General features: G+C 43.7%; 2 protein-coding genes across 5 annotated transcripts in view; one reads left to right on the plus strand and one right to left on the minus strand.

Moving 5' to 3' along the window:
• CTNNA3 (catenin alpha 3) overlaps window positions 1–14,067 on the minus strand; it is a 407,433-nt gene that overhangs the window by 221,619 nt on the left and 171,747 nt on the right. The gene's annotated exons all lie outside the window — the stretch shown is intronic.
• LRRTM3 (leucine rich repeat transmembrane neuronal 3) overlaps window positions 2,828–14,067 on the plus strand; it is a 77,372-nt gene continuing 66,132 nt past the window's right edge. For 2 of the 3 annotated variants that reach the window (XM_066191823.1, XM_066191825.1), the window contains exon 1: window positions 3,304–5,185. In XM_066191823.1, coding sequence (XP_066047920.1) covers window positions 3,605–5,185 — 1,581 coding nt within the window. In that variant the 5' untranslated portion in view covers window positions 3,304–3,604. The other variant, XM_066191824.1, reaches the window with a different exon arrangement.

Raw genomic sequence — 14,067 nt, forward strand, 5'->3', positions numbered from 1 at the left:
CTGTCACTTGCACCTTCTCACTCCTGCTCCTGAGTGGGAGCTGCTGTTCCAGGACAGGACAGGACAGGACAGGACAGGAGGCAGGGCTGCCCGGCAGTGATATAGAGGTGAGCTTACAATGCCCTGTGCCTACAGCACCTGTCCTGCAGAATGAACGACAGGAACTCACACACAGCACGAGCTCAATTCACACCAAGACATCAGTAAACTCCTGGGGTTTGGGCACCCAGGAGTTGTGGGATCAGTTCCAATGGGAGCGATCCGCAGCTTACCCATGAGAGAAGCCAACCACTTGGGCCTCAAAGTCTCGTTTCCCAGTTCCATGAGCTGAATGGTTTCCCAGTGTGGGGGTGCACTGATAGACAAGGCGTAGCTGATACGAGGCAAAGATATCTTCTTATGTAAAACACAGCTTTAACTTCATTCTCTATTTGTCATAGTTTATATGGCCAGATCGGGCTGAAATTTTATCAGAAATGTTTCCTACTGGGATTTGTTTCATACTGGGAGCTTTATTTCCACAAATGGAGAAGAACTTATTTTGCTGCATAAAGATACAGAAATGTAATTTTTAAAAACTGTTTATCAGACTCTGGCACTTTTCCTGCTTGTGTAATTCAAAAAGGATCTCAGTAAAGAAAATTCAATTTGGCAATCCATTAACATAGATTTGATGCTCTCTCTGTTCATGTCTTGATGTCTCACCCCTTTCAGAAAAATGAAAATAACTCTTGGTAAAGAGTGGCTGTTCCCTCTTATTAGTCCAGTATATTGGCAGTTATTAAAACCCTAGGAAAGCTGCTGAAGCTCTGCTGACTCATGGTAGCCAAGAAGCTACCTGTTAACTCCATAACCAAGGTGGAGGAGAGAGAGAAACAAGAAAAGGAAAAGCCAGAGAACAGGCAAAGTTTGGGAAGAAGGCTGTGTGCCAGCTGTACACTAAGTTGTACCAATTCTTCAGGAAAAAGGACCTCGATGTTATTGGAAGTTTTACATGCTGTGTTTGAACCAGGTGAAGAGTCAGACATAATTTCAGGCCATTTAAGTTTAGGAACCTAAAAGAGTCATTTCAATAAAGAGTTCGCCTCTCACAGATATCTATTGCCAACAGAGGAAGAGCAGCAGTTCCAAAAGACAAACCGACTTACCAGAGGTCTGAACTGTCTTTTTCGTGCCTCATCAAGAACAGAGGCACCCCAAGGCTGGGATGGAAAGCCTACCCCAGGACACCCGGCTGGCATGTGACACTGCTGTCAGCAGAACAGCTCAGCTCCCAGCGCACTCTGCAGTTTGTCACTGGCTCCTCGACCCTGCAGAGCCCCAAACAAGCTGTAGCAGAGAGCGGGAGATGGTGACACTGGCAGAGATTGATGGAGCAATTAACCCCTTCCCCGTCCACCAATCTGTCCCAAAGAGAAGAACTCTCACAGAAAGTGCCATGACGCAGGAAGAGATTTCTGACATGAAAGATGTTTGTAGCTGTTAGCCAGAAATGACGGCGCTCCTCATCTGGGGACTCTGGTTTGGTGCATTAATACCAGCGGGATTACTGTAAACCTGAGGTCATTCACAGCCTATGTACTGGCAAAGGTGACATTTTAACGCCTGGAAAATTTTAGATTTCGCCTCATTTTAAGTTACTCTATTCTTACAGAAGTGAATAATTAGGGAAAAGCTGGAGCACATCATTCCAAGGGTAAGGATCTGCTCCCAGAAAGGCAAAGTGGTTCTCAGCACTGTCTGACTGCATTTGAGGACTGCACTCTGCACTCCTCTTCCAGGGAGCAGTACACTCCTCTTCAGCTTCCTGCTCATTCTCGCACGACAAAGAGCCAGGATTTTCCCCTTGCCCGTCGTCTGTGATCACGTACTGCTCGGTGAAGGAAGCCTGCCAGCGTGGTGTGTTTGCTGTAACACCACCTTAGCCTTTGTCTGCCCACATCAGAGGATGTGTTCTTTCCCTACAGCACGCAGGGAAGGGAAAACTAAGGGAAGACAAGGCGGTTCTCTTGGTGATGCATGAGGACTGTAGAGCATCACACACATGAAAAGCTCAGCATTACTGTACCTTCACATAAAATCCTGTCCATGTCCTAAGTGACAGTAAAAACAATTCACCTCATTAAGGTACTACACCAAGCTGCTTAGTCGCCGTGTCGTAAAGGCTCTGGAAGCCTGTGGTCGAAGTGTCAGCGTTGTGGAACAAAGTGACAGCAAGTTGGGAAATAAATGAGCACAGTACTCTCTTCTAACCTCTCGGCACTGAGCCTTTTAACAGAGAAGAAGAAAGCAAAAAGGCAAAATGCCAGCCCCAAAACCACTTTTCATGTTGTAAAAAACCAGTGTCCTCGCTAAAGCACCTGATAAGAGACACACTGAGGGGGCTGACACTTCACTGGAAAATAGTGAGTGATTGCAAAAAGGTTATGCGAACACGTCTAATGCAGTAAGAAAAAAAAAAAAAAAAAAAAAAAAAAAAAAAAAAAAGGAAAAAAAACACAAACCCTTCCGACCAAAAATTTGTATCTGTGTCCTATAAACGTCTCGTCAGCCCTCGAGACGAGAGTCTCGCAGCAGCCGCTGAGCTCTTCAGCTCAGGGACGCAGCGCAGCTCCCGCAATCACGCAGAGGGTCAGGGCAGCCCGGTCCCCCCGGGCGGCGCGCACGGAGCTGCCCCTGCGCGGCGAGCGGCGCCCGCTCTCCGCGGAGAGCTCGCTCATTTGCGAGGGAAGGCAGGCACTGCACATGCCCGCGGTGCTGCTGCCGCTGGGGGCAGCTTTACATAAGGCTGCGCCCGGCGCCAGCCCGCCACAGCCGGCCGGAGCTGTCGGCATGCGAGCGCGGCAGCGCCGGAGCCGCGTCCCGGGCCGGGCTGGCCGCACCTGCCGCGCCCGGCCGGCGGCGAGCCGCGGGCAGCGGGGCCGCAGCTCCCGGGGCTGAGCCGCGGGCCGCGCCCGCCGACATGCCCGCCTGCAAAGCCACGGCTTAAAAGCCAGGTTCCTAACTCGAAAGATGCAAAAGCGTAGTATGCATGAAGATCCCATCACCTAGGAAGGATTTGACGTTTCGCTGCGAATGCTGTGTTGGGATTGATTTGTTCTTGGAGTGTTCTGCGCGGCTGGCAAAGAATAATGTTCCAAAATCCGTCCGTCTCCCAAGGGGTCCAATTTTTCTTCCTGGGTGTCAGCGAGCCCTGACTCACTACAGTGCAGCTGACAGGGGCTGCCATGCTTGTGGCACACTAAGCAAAAAACAAAAGACCTAAGGACGACCTTTGAACAACACAAAGGATGGGTATGTTTTTCATGTTATCTTTTTAATTTATAGTTCATAGTTAATGCATAGCCTGTGCTTTAATTACTCCATAGACTTACCTTGATGTGATTTATCCTTACCCTTAAATGGCTCAGGGATTGCACCTTTTACCCAACTGTTTTTCAGTACTTATATCAAGGTATTCTTAAAAGAAAAAAAAAAAAAATTAAAAAAGCTGAGTTAAAAAAACAAAATCAAACAAAAAAAAACCACTGTGAAAAGTAGTCGAGTCGAGCTAGGGCTTTGTAAATGATTGTTAAGTAAAAAGATTTTAGCATGATTGAAAGAAATGACTGATGTGTGGGGGGATAACTTTTCTAAGTTGTTTTTATTTCCAGGTTTCAATGTAATTAGGCTACTGAGCGGATCAGCTGTAGCTCTGGTAATAGCCCCTACTGTATTACTGACAATGCTTGCTTCTGCTGAACGAGGATGCCCTAAGGGCTGTAGGTGTGAAGGCAAAATGGTATATTGTGAATCTCAGAAATTGCAGGAGATTCCCTCAAGTATATCTGCTGGTTGTTTAGGTTTGTCCCTTCGATATAACAGCCTCCAAAAACTAAAATACAATCAATTTAAAGGTCTTAATCAACTCACCTGGCTCTATTTAGACCATAACCACATCAGCAATATTGACGAAAATGCTTTCAGTGGAATACGCAGACTAAAAGAGTTGATCTTGAGTTCCAACAGAATCTCCTATTTTCTTAATAATACCTTCAGACCTGTGACAAATCTCCGGAATTTGGATCTGTCTTACAATCAGCTGCAGTCTCTGGGATCTGAGCAGTTCAGGGGCTTAAGGAAGCTGCTGAGTTTACATTTGCGCTCCAATTCCCTAAGAACCATCCCTGTTCGAATATTTCAAGACTGTAGGAACCTTGAACTGTTGGACCTGGGTTATAATCGCATCCGAAGTTTAGCAAGGAATGTCTTTGCAGGTATGATCAGACTGAAAGAGCTTCATCTGGAGCACAATCAATTTTCTAAGCTCAACCTGGCACTTTTTCCAAGGCTAGTCAGCCTTCAAAACCTTTATTTACAGTGGAATAAAATCAGTGTGATAGGACAAACTATGTCCTGGACCTGGAGCTCATTACAAAGACTTGATTTATCTGGCAATGAAATAGAAGCTTTCAGTGGACCTAGTGTTTTTCAGTGTGTGCCCAATTTACAGCGCCTCAACCTGGATTCAAACAAGCTCACATTTATTGGTCAAGAGATTTTGGATTCTTGGATATCTCTCAATGACATCAGCCTTGCCGGGAATATATGGGAATGCAGCAGAAACATTTGCTCTCTGGTAAACTGGCTTAAAAGTTTCAAAGGGCTGAGGGAAAATACAATTATCTGTGCCAGCCCCAAAGAGCTGCAAGGGGTGAACGTTATCGACGCAGTGAAAAACTACAGCATCTGTGGCAAGAGTACCACGGAGAGGTTTGAACTAGCACGAGCTCTCCCAAAGCCAACGTTTAAACCAAAACTCACCAGGCCTAAACACGACAGCAAGCCCCCTCTGCCCCCGACCATGGGAGCCACCGAGCCGAGCTCCGAGCCCGAGCACGACACAGAACACATCTCCTTCCATAAAATCATAGCAGGCAGCGTGGCTCTGTTCCTGTCGGTGCTGGTGATCCTGCTGGTGATCTATGTGTCATGGAAGCGTTACCCTGCCAGCATGAAGCAGCTGCAGCAGCGCTCGCTCATGCGAAGGCACAGGAAAAAGAAAAGACAGTCGCTGAAGCAAATGACTCCAAGCACACAGGAATTTTATGTAGATTACAAACCCACCAACACCGAGACCAGCGAGATGCTGCTGAATGGAACAGGACCCTGCACGTATAACAAATCAGGCTCCAGGGAATGCGAGGTATGAACCATTGTGATAAAAGAGCTTTTAAAAGCTGGGAAATAGTGGTGCTTTATTGAACTCTAGGGACTATAAAGGGAACGTTTTTCTCACTTTTCTGGCACAGCTCTTCCATGTCCCTTTTTTGTACATTCATAATACTGGTCATTTTACTCTCATACATAATCAACTCATTGAAATTTAAATACCGCAATCAATGTGAAGCCTGAGCTCTGGTTTAATACAATACCTATTGTACAAACCCTCTACTGATTTCATTAAAGTCTCTCTTGTTTTTAAATAGAAAACTTCTTTCATAAGTAATCCACTGCACCTGCACCAACTGTGCCTCTGTTTAGGGAGAAAAATGACAACAATGAAAAAAAAAAAAAAAATCAGACTCAGGGTGTCCCTCCCTGCCTCCCCAGCCCCAGTGCTTGCTCTAAAACTCACTTTCTGAGCCCAGAATGAAGTAAAGACCCAGGTACTGTAGCATCATACGAATTCTGAGTTGTCTGAGGAGAGAGATGGTGCAGGCACAGCTCTGAAAAAAATGCCTGATTGCTGCCCAGCACAAGAGAGACTAAAAAGCGTGCTTAGGACATGAGGTGTCACACCAGAGGCAAAGCAGAGGGTAACCTAGGCTTAATAAAAAAAATTAAAAATAAAAAGGGACAGTGGGATTTACTGTACTGCATTGTGACACTGTTTCTGGGGCTGATAGCTAGCAATTGAAACCTGTTTATGTGACTTCATACAAAAGGTGCCAGTGTTTATCCCTACATCCAGTTGCCTTTCAGAAAGCAGTCAAAAGGCATTCATTAGTTGAGGAGCAGAAATTCCTTATTGATGCAATTAGAGGAACTCAAATGTGCAGCAGCAAAAGCAAGACCACTTCCTGCACACATTTGTTTCAGCTCTCATTAGGAATTCTCTTTTCAAGACTGTCAAAGGCATTAATGTAGCTGAGGAAACCATTAAATCCGTCATTTTCTTCTGTTTCTGTTTATTTGCAGGGCTAGGCTTGCTAAGGCTGTGTGTTATGTTTTGCACAGTGTCCCTCTAATAACTAAATTAAGCTTCATCACTTAAAATGCCAAACACTGTGCATTTTAGACATACTACAGCTGCAAAGAGCTTTCAGAGAAAACTGATGTGAGAGGAGCACACCCAAAATCCTTTTACATAAATCAGTGACAAATCATTTTCCTCTCTTACCAAAACCCTAATAACACTACAGAATTCACAGGTACTCAGTTTTAATGTCTAGTCATACACCAGTGGTTCTGGGCAGAATACAGATTTGTAACCCAGCTATTCCCTGCCATCTTTCTCCCAAAATCATGTATTCTGTTGCCTGCAGAAGAATATAATAACCCCCCCCCCATATTTGCAAATAAATCAAACTCTTATTTTGATTATTGGGAAGGGAGGGTATGAAATAATACAGCAGCACCTTTATAGAAGTCACTAATTTAATTATCTCTATTTTGCAACTTGATTTGGCTTTGTAAACTGCACATCTTCAGTCACTTGGGAGGGAATATTTCTATAAGGCAGTTGCACTGCAGCGGAGTAGAAAAAGCAAAACCTTAACAGAAGGTTCTCCTGAATTGTTACTGGAAAAACCCAGTCACAGCCAATCACCTTGAAACATGCTCCATACAATGAAAACAATGCTAGAAACAGCTCTTAAAAGAACTAATACACTTGAAGGGGGTTGGGCTGGTTTTTTTTGGTTTTGGGGGTTTTTTATGGAATGAAACCATTCTTCTTTTCAAGCAGTGTAGTAAGGCAATTGCTGAGGGTGGAAGCTTGAGACTGTGCTGAGCCCTGCAAGAGAGAATCCATTTCCCTGAGTGCAGGGACCCCACACCATTAACAGGGCAAGTGCTCGAGACACTCACCTGAGTTGTACCTTGGAAGTTGCTCTTAAAAAGTCAATACAGATTTAATTATCTTAGTTACTACAGGATTCAGTTTCCTACCAGCACATCTTGGTTATCTCTGTACTGAGGCATTAGAGTTTGCTATAAACTTCATGTATTTCAGAGGCTTTCATCTCTGCAGTGGTGACTAGCATTAGGCACAGCCAAAACACGAGGGATTTGCCCCAAAACATATGGATGTTCATATAGATATACATACAGACATACACACACGTGTGTGTTTGTGTACAAGTATCAATACATATAAAATTAAAATTAAATTTTTATATTTAGTTTTAGGAGTGCTAACTGCAATCAGAAAATAATTTCATACTATTACTTTAGAATTTTTTGTTATTCAAAAATATTCAATACATCTTCTAAAATTTCTTAGTGGACTGTGATTGTGAGAGTTGTCTATAATTGAGCTGGACTTTATTTGATTTCTTTTGTGTTTCTTTAATGCCTTGTTGTAAACATAACTACTCAGAAGGAACCAATCCAAAACCTCCTTCAGAAAGTGATACCTGTAAAATCATCACTAGCTCCCTTTGAAAAATACTCACTTATGGGCAGGAAAAAGAAAATAAGGACAGTCTGCCATTAATAACAAAACCATAGCAAAAATCCAGCATGTGTATTCATGCACAGACATGCTCAGATCGACGAATTCATTGCTTGCTGGAAGACTCCAGCTGCAGGTATTTCCAAACACATAGGGATCAATGTGTAATTGCTGCCATTGCCATTGATAATGCAGCCACTGTCTGACTACACAAAAAACACGCCCCGTGGAACCCTCTGAACCTTCTTGCACAGCCCAAGACCTCTGAGCCAAGGTTTTAAATTCCACTCGGGTGCCTGTGGCTTAGAAAACATTTTAAGCCAGCTCCACAGCACCTTAAAACGCATTAGGAACTCCATGTTTGCATGTGGGCAAAACCCACATGAACTGAGCCTCACCACTGTCAAATGGAACAAGTCCAGAAGTGACTTGTTTTGGGTGGCAAGGCCACCAGAGCCACAAATTCTAATAATCTTGTGGGAATGGCTTGGCCTTAGCTGAGCAACTTTTAGCCCCCATGAAAGGCTGCCCCTGCCCTGAATAAAAATGGAGTGCTGAAGCCTCAAAGGTTCCAGCAAAGAAATTCTCCTTTGCTTCCCTCCAGTATCTAAAATCTTGATCCCACTTTGTCTTGGTTTTTGGATCATTTGGTGCCAGTCTCTCACAAAACTGTTAAAACCTCACTGGGGTGATGCCAAGCAATCCTCAGAGGGTGTCAGAGTAAGAGCCACAGCAGCTATGATGCCTCTCACAGACCCGTGAGCCTTCACACAAGCATTTGAGGCACCAAGCTGAGGAAGGAGATGTGACCGAGTGCCTCCAGTGACCTGGCTCCTCCTTAATGGAGCTGACACCACCTACGTTTTCCAATTTTAGGAGAGCAGGAATGGGTTTTGAAGATGTTTTTGGGGGTGTTTTTTGTTTGTTTGAGGTTTTGGTTTGGGTTTTGTTTGTTTGTTTTTGTTCTCTGACCATTTTTGGGATTTTTAGTAATCTACTCCTCCTTTTCCTGAGACGTGTGGGGCTACCACTGAAGACCAGGGCTTTTCAAGCTGCAGACAAAGTGCAGGATTCTTCCATGCCCATTGCCATTTTCATTGGGTTTGCACTTAGACAACATTGAGACTAATGTCAGATGGAATCACCAGACTGCTTCATTTTATTGTAGCACCCCAACAGTTCTAAGGGCAGTCAGGACTTTCTCTGTGAGACACGGAGAGATGATGGCAGACAGTCGTGAGGGATGTGAGGTAATTTTCTGGATCACACAGCAGCTGAGCACTGGGAGCGTAATCCAGTCCCCTCGCACCAAGACATCCTCCTGGCCAGTGGATTGCTTGGGCTCTCAGTGACCCAGCTCTTAGAATATTCAAGGGCTATTTCAGAGTAATACATCACACAGAATGCACATCTCTGGGAAAAGGAAATAACTAATGTACTAAGCAAATTTGAGGAGACTGGTAATGTTCATTCACTGTGTTGAGATCACCTCCAGCAACTGCAGAGTAAGAGAATAATAATGAGAACAAGTGGCTTGAGTATAATGACTGCAAGCCTCTCTGCTGGCTGCTTTTCATGACTCACTATCTGCACTTCCAGAGTCATCACTGCTGAAGCTTCGGCAATGCTCGCTTTTTTTATGACTATGAAATGGTGAACCTTGATACAAAATTCAGTTGCAAAATGAACATGACTGTACATTATTCCTGCAAATACAAATAGAAATTTTCAGTTTGCTGCAAGCAAATGGTCTTTGCTGTCAGCCCTCAATGCTAGATAAATAGTCCATGGATGAATTTTTGTGGAACAATAGTGACATCCAGTGGGTAGGGAGCTTAATCACAGGTATCTCCTGCATAAATCACACAGAGATGTGTTTGCCTTTTCCCTTTGCATCCTTCTGTATCCCCCGGGAGAAGCAACAGGAGCCATAACGTGCATGTAGTGAATACATGGAGAAAGTAAGGGTAGATGAAAGCTGGCAGGAAGTGGTCCATCCAGTGTGTAAGTCATTACTGCCAGCAAAAAGGCAAGGACTACACAAGAAAGCAAGGGTAGGAGCTCTTATAAGTTTGTGGCCACTGGTTTAGAACTTATTATTTATAAAACACTACTCAACAAGACTAGAAAATAAACTCAGGCCGCAAACAACTCATTCAACTTCCTAACAACAGAAGACTAAAAAAAAAATCTTTTTAAAGTTTATTTTTATAATAATGAGAAAAAGATATTAGACATTAAAGGGAGGGCAACTCAACACCTGGGAAGAAGTAAAAGTAAGAACTTCCTCTCAAAAACACACAATGTCCAAAGAGACAAGAAGTGAAGGATGCAAGGTCAAATTCACAAACAGTAGCAAAGTCATACAATGGCAAACATGACGCGAATATGCAGCATATTTGCTTGGGCAAAGCCTCTGGAAGGTTTTGCTCTAACTCCCTTAGTCTCAGTAACTGTGCCAATGTTTCTGGTATGATCCTAAGCCACAGGGAAGGAGAGAAGACAATGAAGTCAGGATTACAGCTCTGGTGATCAGACTCAGGCACTGCCCTAAGAAGGTGCACAGGAACTCATTTCACTCCACACTGGAGGAAATACAGTTGTAATTCTGACTTTTGATGTCTTCAGGTACATTGGGAGGTCACCTGTCAGTCCATGCTGAGGTGCTTTGCTTTTCATTCCTAGCCAGGCTTTTGAGAGTGGGTGTCACCACGGTGGGACAGAATGTGATTGTGGTGTGATTCCCAGGGTTCCAGCCAAAGTCTTCCCTGGCATCACCACCAACAGAACACAGTAGGGCCCACAAGCAGGAAAATGTGACTGAGCTCAACAGCTATGAACACATCACATCACATCACAATTACATAACGTAATAGAAAGGTTTTTAGCCAAGACCCTCTGGGACACCAGCTGTCAGCTGATGGCCAACCTTTTACCTGCCAGAGAACCTGCAAATCTCATTTGGAACCAGCACAAACATCAGAAAAGCAAGAGTGAAAAAAGATTTGCAAGTAGGCAGTATCTCTTCATTCAACCAATCCATCACAGAAATCACATCTCCCTGCTGTTATACTATAATGATCACAGCACTGGCATTCTAATGTTAGAATAAGCATTACTTACTCAGAAGGGACAAAAGGCTAGTTAATTCCTGTTCATTATTTCTTCCTAAAGAGCTTAATGACCTACTGATGTTATTACAGGAAATATTAGATATTCATGTGAAAAATCACAAGTTTAAGGTTCTTGATCACTGAAATCAACCAAACTCTTTTAACAAAACAAAATATTTCATTCTTTACTTGCTGTTTGTTACTGTTTCCCACAAACTCTTTTGTTTGCCAAAAAGCAACTGAATGACTGGAGGTATAATCTTGAAAAAAAGTCCTCCAAAAATCCCTCACATGTCATCTTCACCACTAAAGCCATTCCCTTCCTGTGTTCATGACCAACACACTGCCCGTGTGTCACAGTTTACACTCCTGCCTGAAGGCCAAATTTCTGTGTTTTCAGCATGAGCACTGAGACCATGTATGACTTCATAATTGCACTTCACCCTTGCTGATTTTCCCAGCGTTTGGTGACAGCCAAAGTCTACTAATACATTGCAAGGACGCGTTACAAACAAAATATCTTAATTACTCACCTGGTTACCCACCAAACCAGGACAGAAATGCATTACGAGGTTTACTGTTTCACTACACCAGTGAGAGGAAATCACCCGCTCAGTTCTGTGTGCAAATCCTTTTCCTCCCCAAACTAACAAACCCACCAACTAGCTAGGCGAGTCCCTCAGGACCCGAGTTCCCTAATGCCAACAGAAAGCAAACCTGACTGCAGTGAAAGTGGCAGCAGCCTGCAGAAGCTGCCACCATGAACTTGACCTTTATTAGTTATTCTCACCTGAAATCCAGCAGTATCTCCAATACTTGCCAAGGGTTATACTGGCACTCCATCCCATAGTGTGGTGTCCTAACTGAGAAAGCACTGCATGTTCATATCCATAATTATACTGAGAGACTGAAAAATGAACCAAACTCAGGGAAAGGACTGCATGTGGCTTACAGCACCAGTAGAAAGTCAGGAAGGGTCACGCAGCTTTACTAAAACTTAGAAAGCTGGATTGCAAAGATACAAAATGATAGATGATAGATTAGATAGATAGATAGATAGATAGATAGATAGATAGATAGATAGATATAGATAGATAGATAGATAGATAGATAGATAGATAGATAGATAGACAGACAGATAAAAAATGGAATGTCAAATAAACATTTCTGCATCTCTTGGAAGTATTTTAAACTTTTTTTTTTTAAGGTTCTGGTCATCTTTAGAAATAAAATAACTTCCCTTTTCTTTCATACCTTACTAAATGAAAGGAAGAAAAATACCTTCCTATAATGTCAGACATTCTCTCCAAAGCTGTGGGACTGAGCTGGTATTGGAAAAATTCTAAACATGTTCCATCTTAATTTGGTTGTTTCTTACATGATTATTTCCAACAGCTGCACAAATTGTAAGATACTGCTAACAGGTACCATGTACATCATTCTAGCTGAGCACATCCTCCTGGCATTTATTTTGTGCTTCATGGCAAATCCTAGGTTGTGCTGTTGGGTCTTACATGTGCCCTTCCTGGTCAGGAGCAGCTTGGTGGATGTTTGAATGCCGGTTCTTTACGTGGTGTCCACAGTAGTTTGCATTGCGGAATTCCTGGTTGTGATTTTTGGGCATTTACATTTTCTAGTTCTGTAAAGGCTGCAAAACTCACAAATAGACTCCAAACTAATGTAACGATGTTGCCATCCCCTTCCTGGTTCAGCTCAAGTCAGGGGAGAAAAGGTGCACCAAACGTGCCAAGGTACAAGCCAGGATCTCAAACGAAGGCTGGGCATCCCAGGTGCCTTGGCAGCAGTTCCCTTTGCTGCCCTCGGGGTTACAAACAGCTGTAGATGAAGGAGCTGTGAGGACTGAACACTCGAGTGCAGATCATCAGCAGCAGTAATACATTAGCAATACAAATCCACTGACAACACAGCAACGCTGAATCAGAAGTGGATTCCTTGTTCCAAAAATACAGACCTCATGGTGGACATTCGAGCATACACGCTGTCTCTTGTTTGCTTTTCTTTGTTAAAGTGCTTTGTTTAACATTGCAGAAGCATCTATTTGGCCTGTGCTGAGTTCTGAAAAAGCTGCAGGTGATAAAACTAGACAAAGGGAACACAGTTTACAAAAAGCAGACTGGAGTCAAACAGAAAAACACTTCAGACCTCATCTTAATTAGTGTGCTGTAACTCTTTTTTCAGTTTCCTATAGATTATCCTGTTTATTTTAAAACAAAGCAAAGGTTGTAGCAAAGATTTTCAAACCTGCAAATGGGGATTCAAACACCCAAATCTCACCCATTTGTTGCACCAGTCAAGCACTTAAGCTTTGGTACAAAACATTACTTCCTCCCCATTTCTCCCCAGAGCTGAACATTTGAACAAGACCCAAGGATCTACAAAGTGCTCTGGCCAGCCCCATGAAGCTACTCTAAAAAATGACTTCCCCTGAGATTTTGGGAAATTCTCTTGCAAGGGGAAGGGAGCAGTTGTGCAGTGGGGAGCAGATGGGGCAGACACACCTCAGTAGCAGTGGGAGGGCTGCATGTTGGAAAAGGGTGTTACCTGGGGAGCTGCCTTCTGACCCACTGCAGAGAGGACTGGCACCAATCCCTGGTACACAGTTACAGTGAACTCACCTTAGCAAATAATCAGCTACGGTTCACCTTAAAAAACAGCTACAGATTCTCAAGTCTGGGTCTTTTTAGCCAGGAGAGTTTATTCCCCACATTCCTTGCTAACAATCATAATAATCTTATATAAAAACACTTAGTCGAAGTATGAGAAAAGGATCATCTTTTCCTCTTCAAGGAAAAAAAAAGAGTAACATCAAATAACCATTCCAGCACATCAGTTTTGTTAGCAGTGCACTATTCCTTGGAATCTGACACTTTCAGATGGCAGCATTAGCCTTGCAGAGCCATCTGTGATATGAGTCATATCCTCAGAGCAGTGCAGCTTCATCCTACCCTGCTCCAGAGCACCCAGCTCCTCCTGAAACACCCTGAGCTGCCCAGACACATCCACAGTGCACATCCCAGCAATTTCCACTTTGGAAGTTCACCCCATGTGCTCTCACAGCTGTGCCTCACAGTGTGACACCCGCACTGTTCCCCTTCCAACACAGGAGCCCTCTAGACAGGGACGGAAAGCTGCCTCTGGGATCTCCTCCTAAATCTACTTGTACCTGGCACAGACAGGCTCTATTCTTTGGGGGCTAAATGTACACTTGTCCCTACTCTAATCTATCTTCAACAACAGCTCCCAGGTCACATTACTGATACAAAATGCAGGCCTGCA

Source organism: Chamaea fasciata, unplaced genomic scaffold (assembly GCF_029207755.1).
Source record: "Chamaea fasciata isolate MVZ Bird 193981 ecotype frontalis unplaced genomic scaffold, bChaFas1.0.hap1 SCAF_9, whole genome shotgun sequence".
Lineage (NCBI taxonomy): Eukaryota > Metazoa > Chordata > Aves > Passeriformes > Sylviidae > Chamaea > Chamaea fasciata.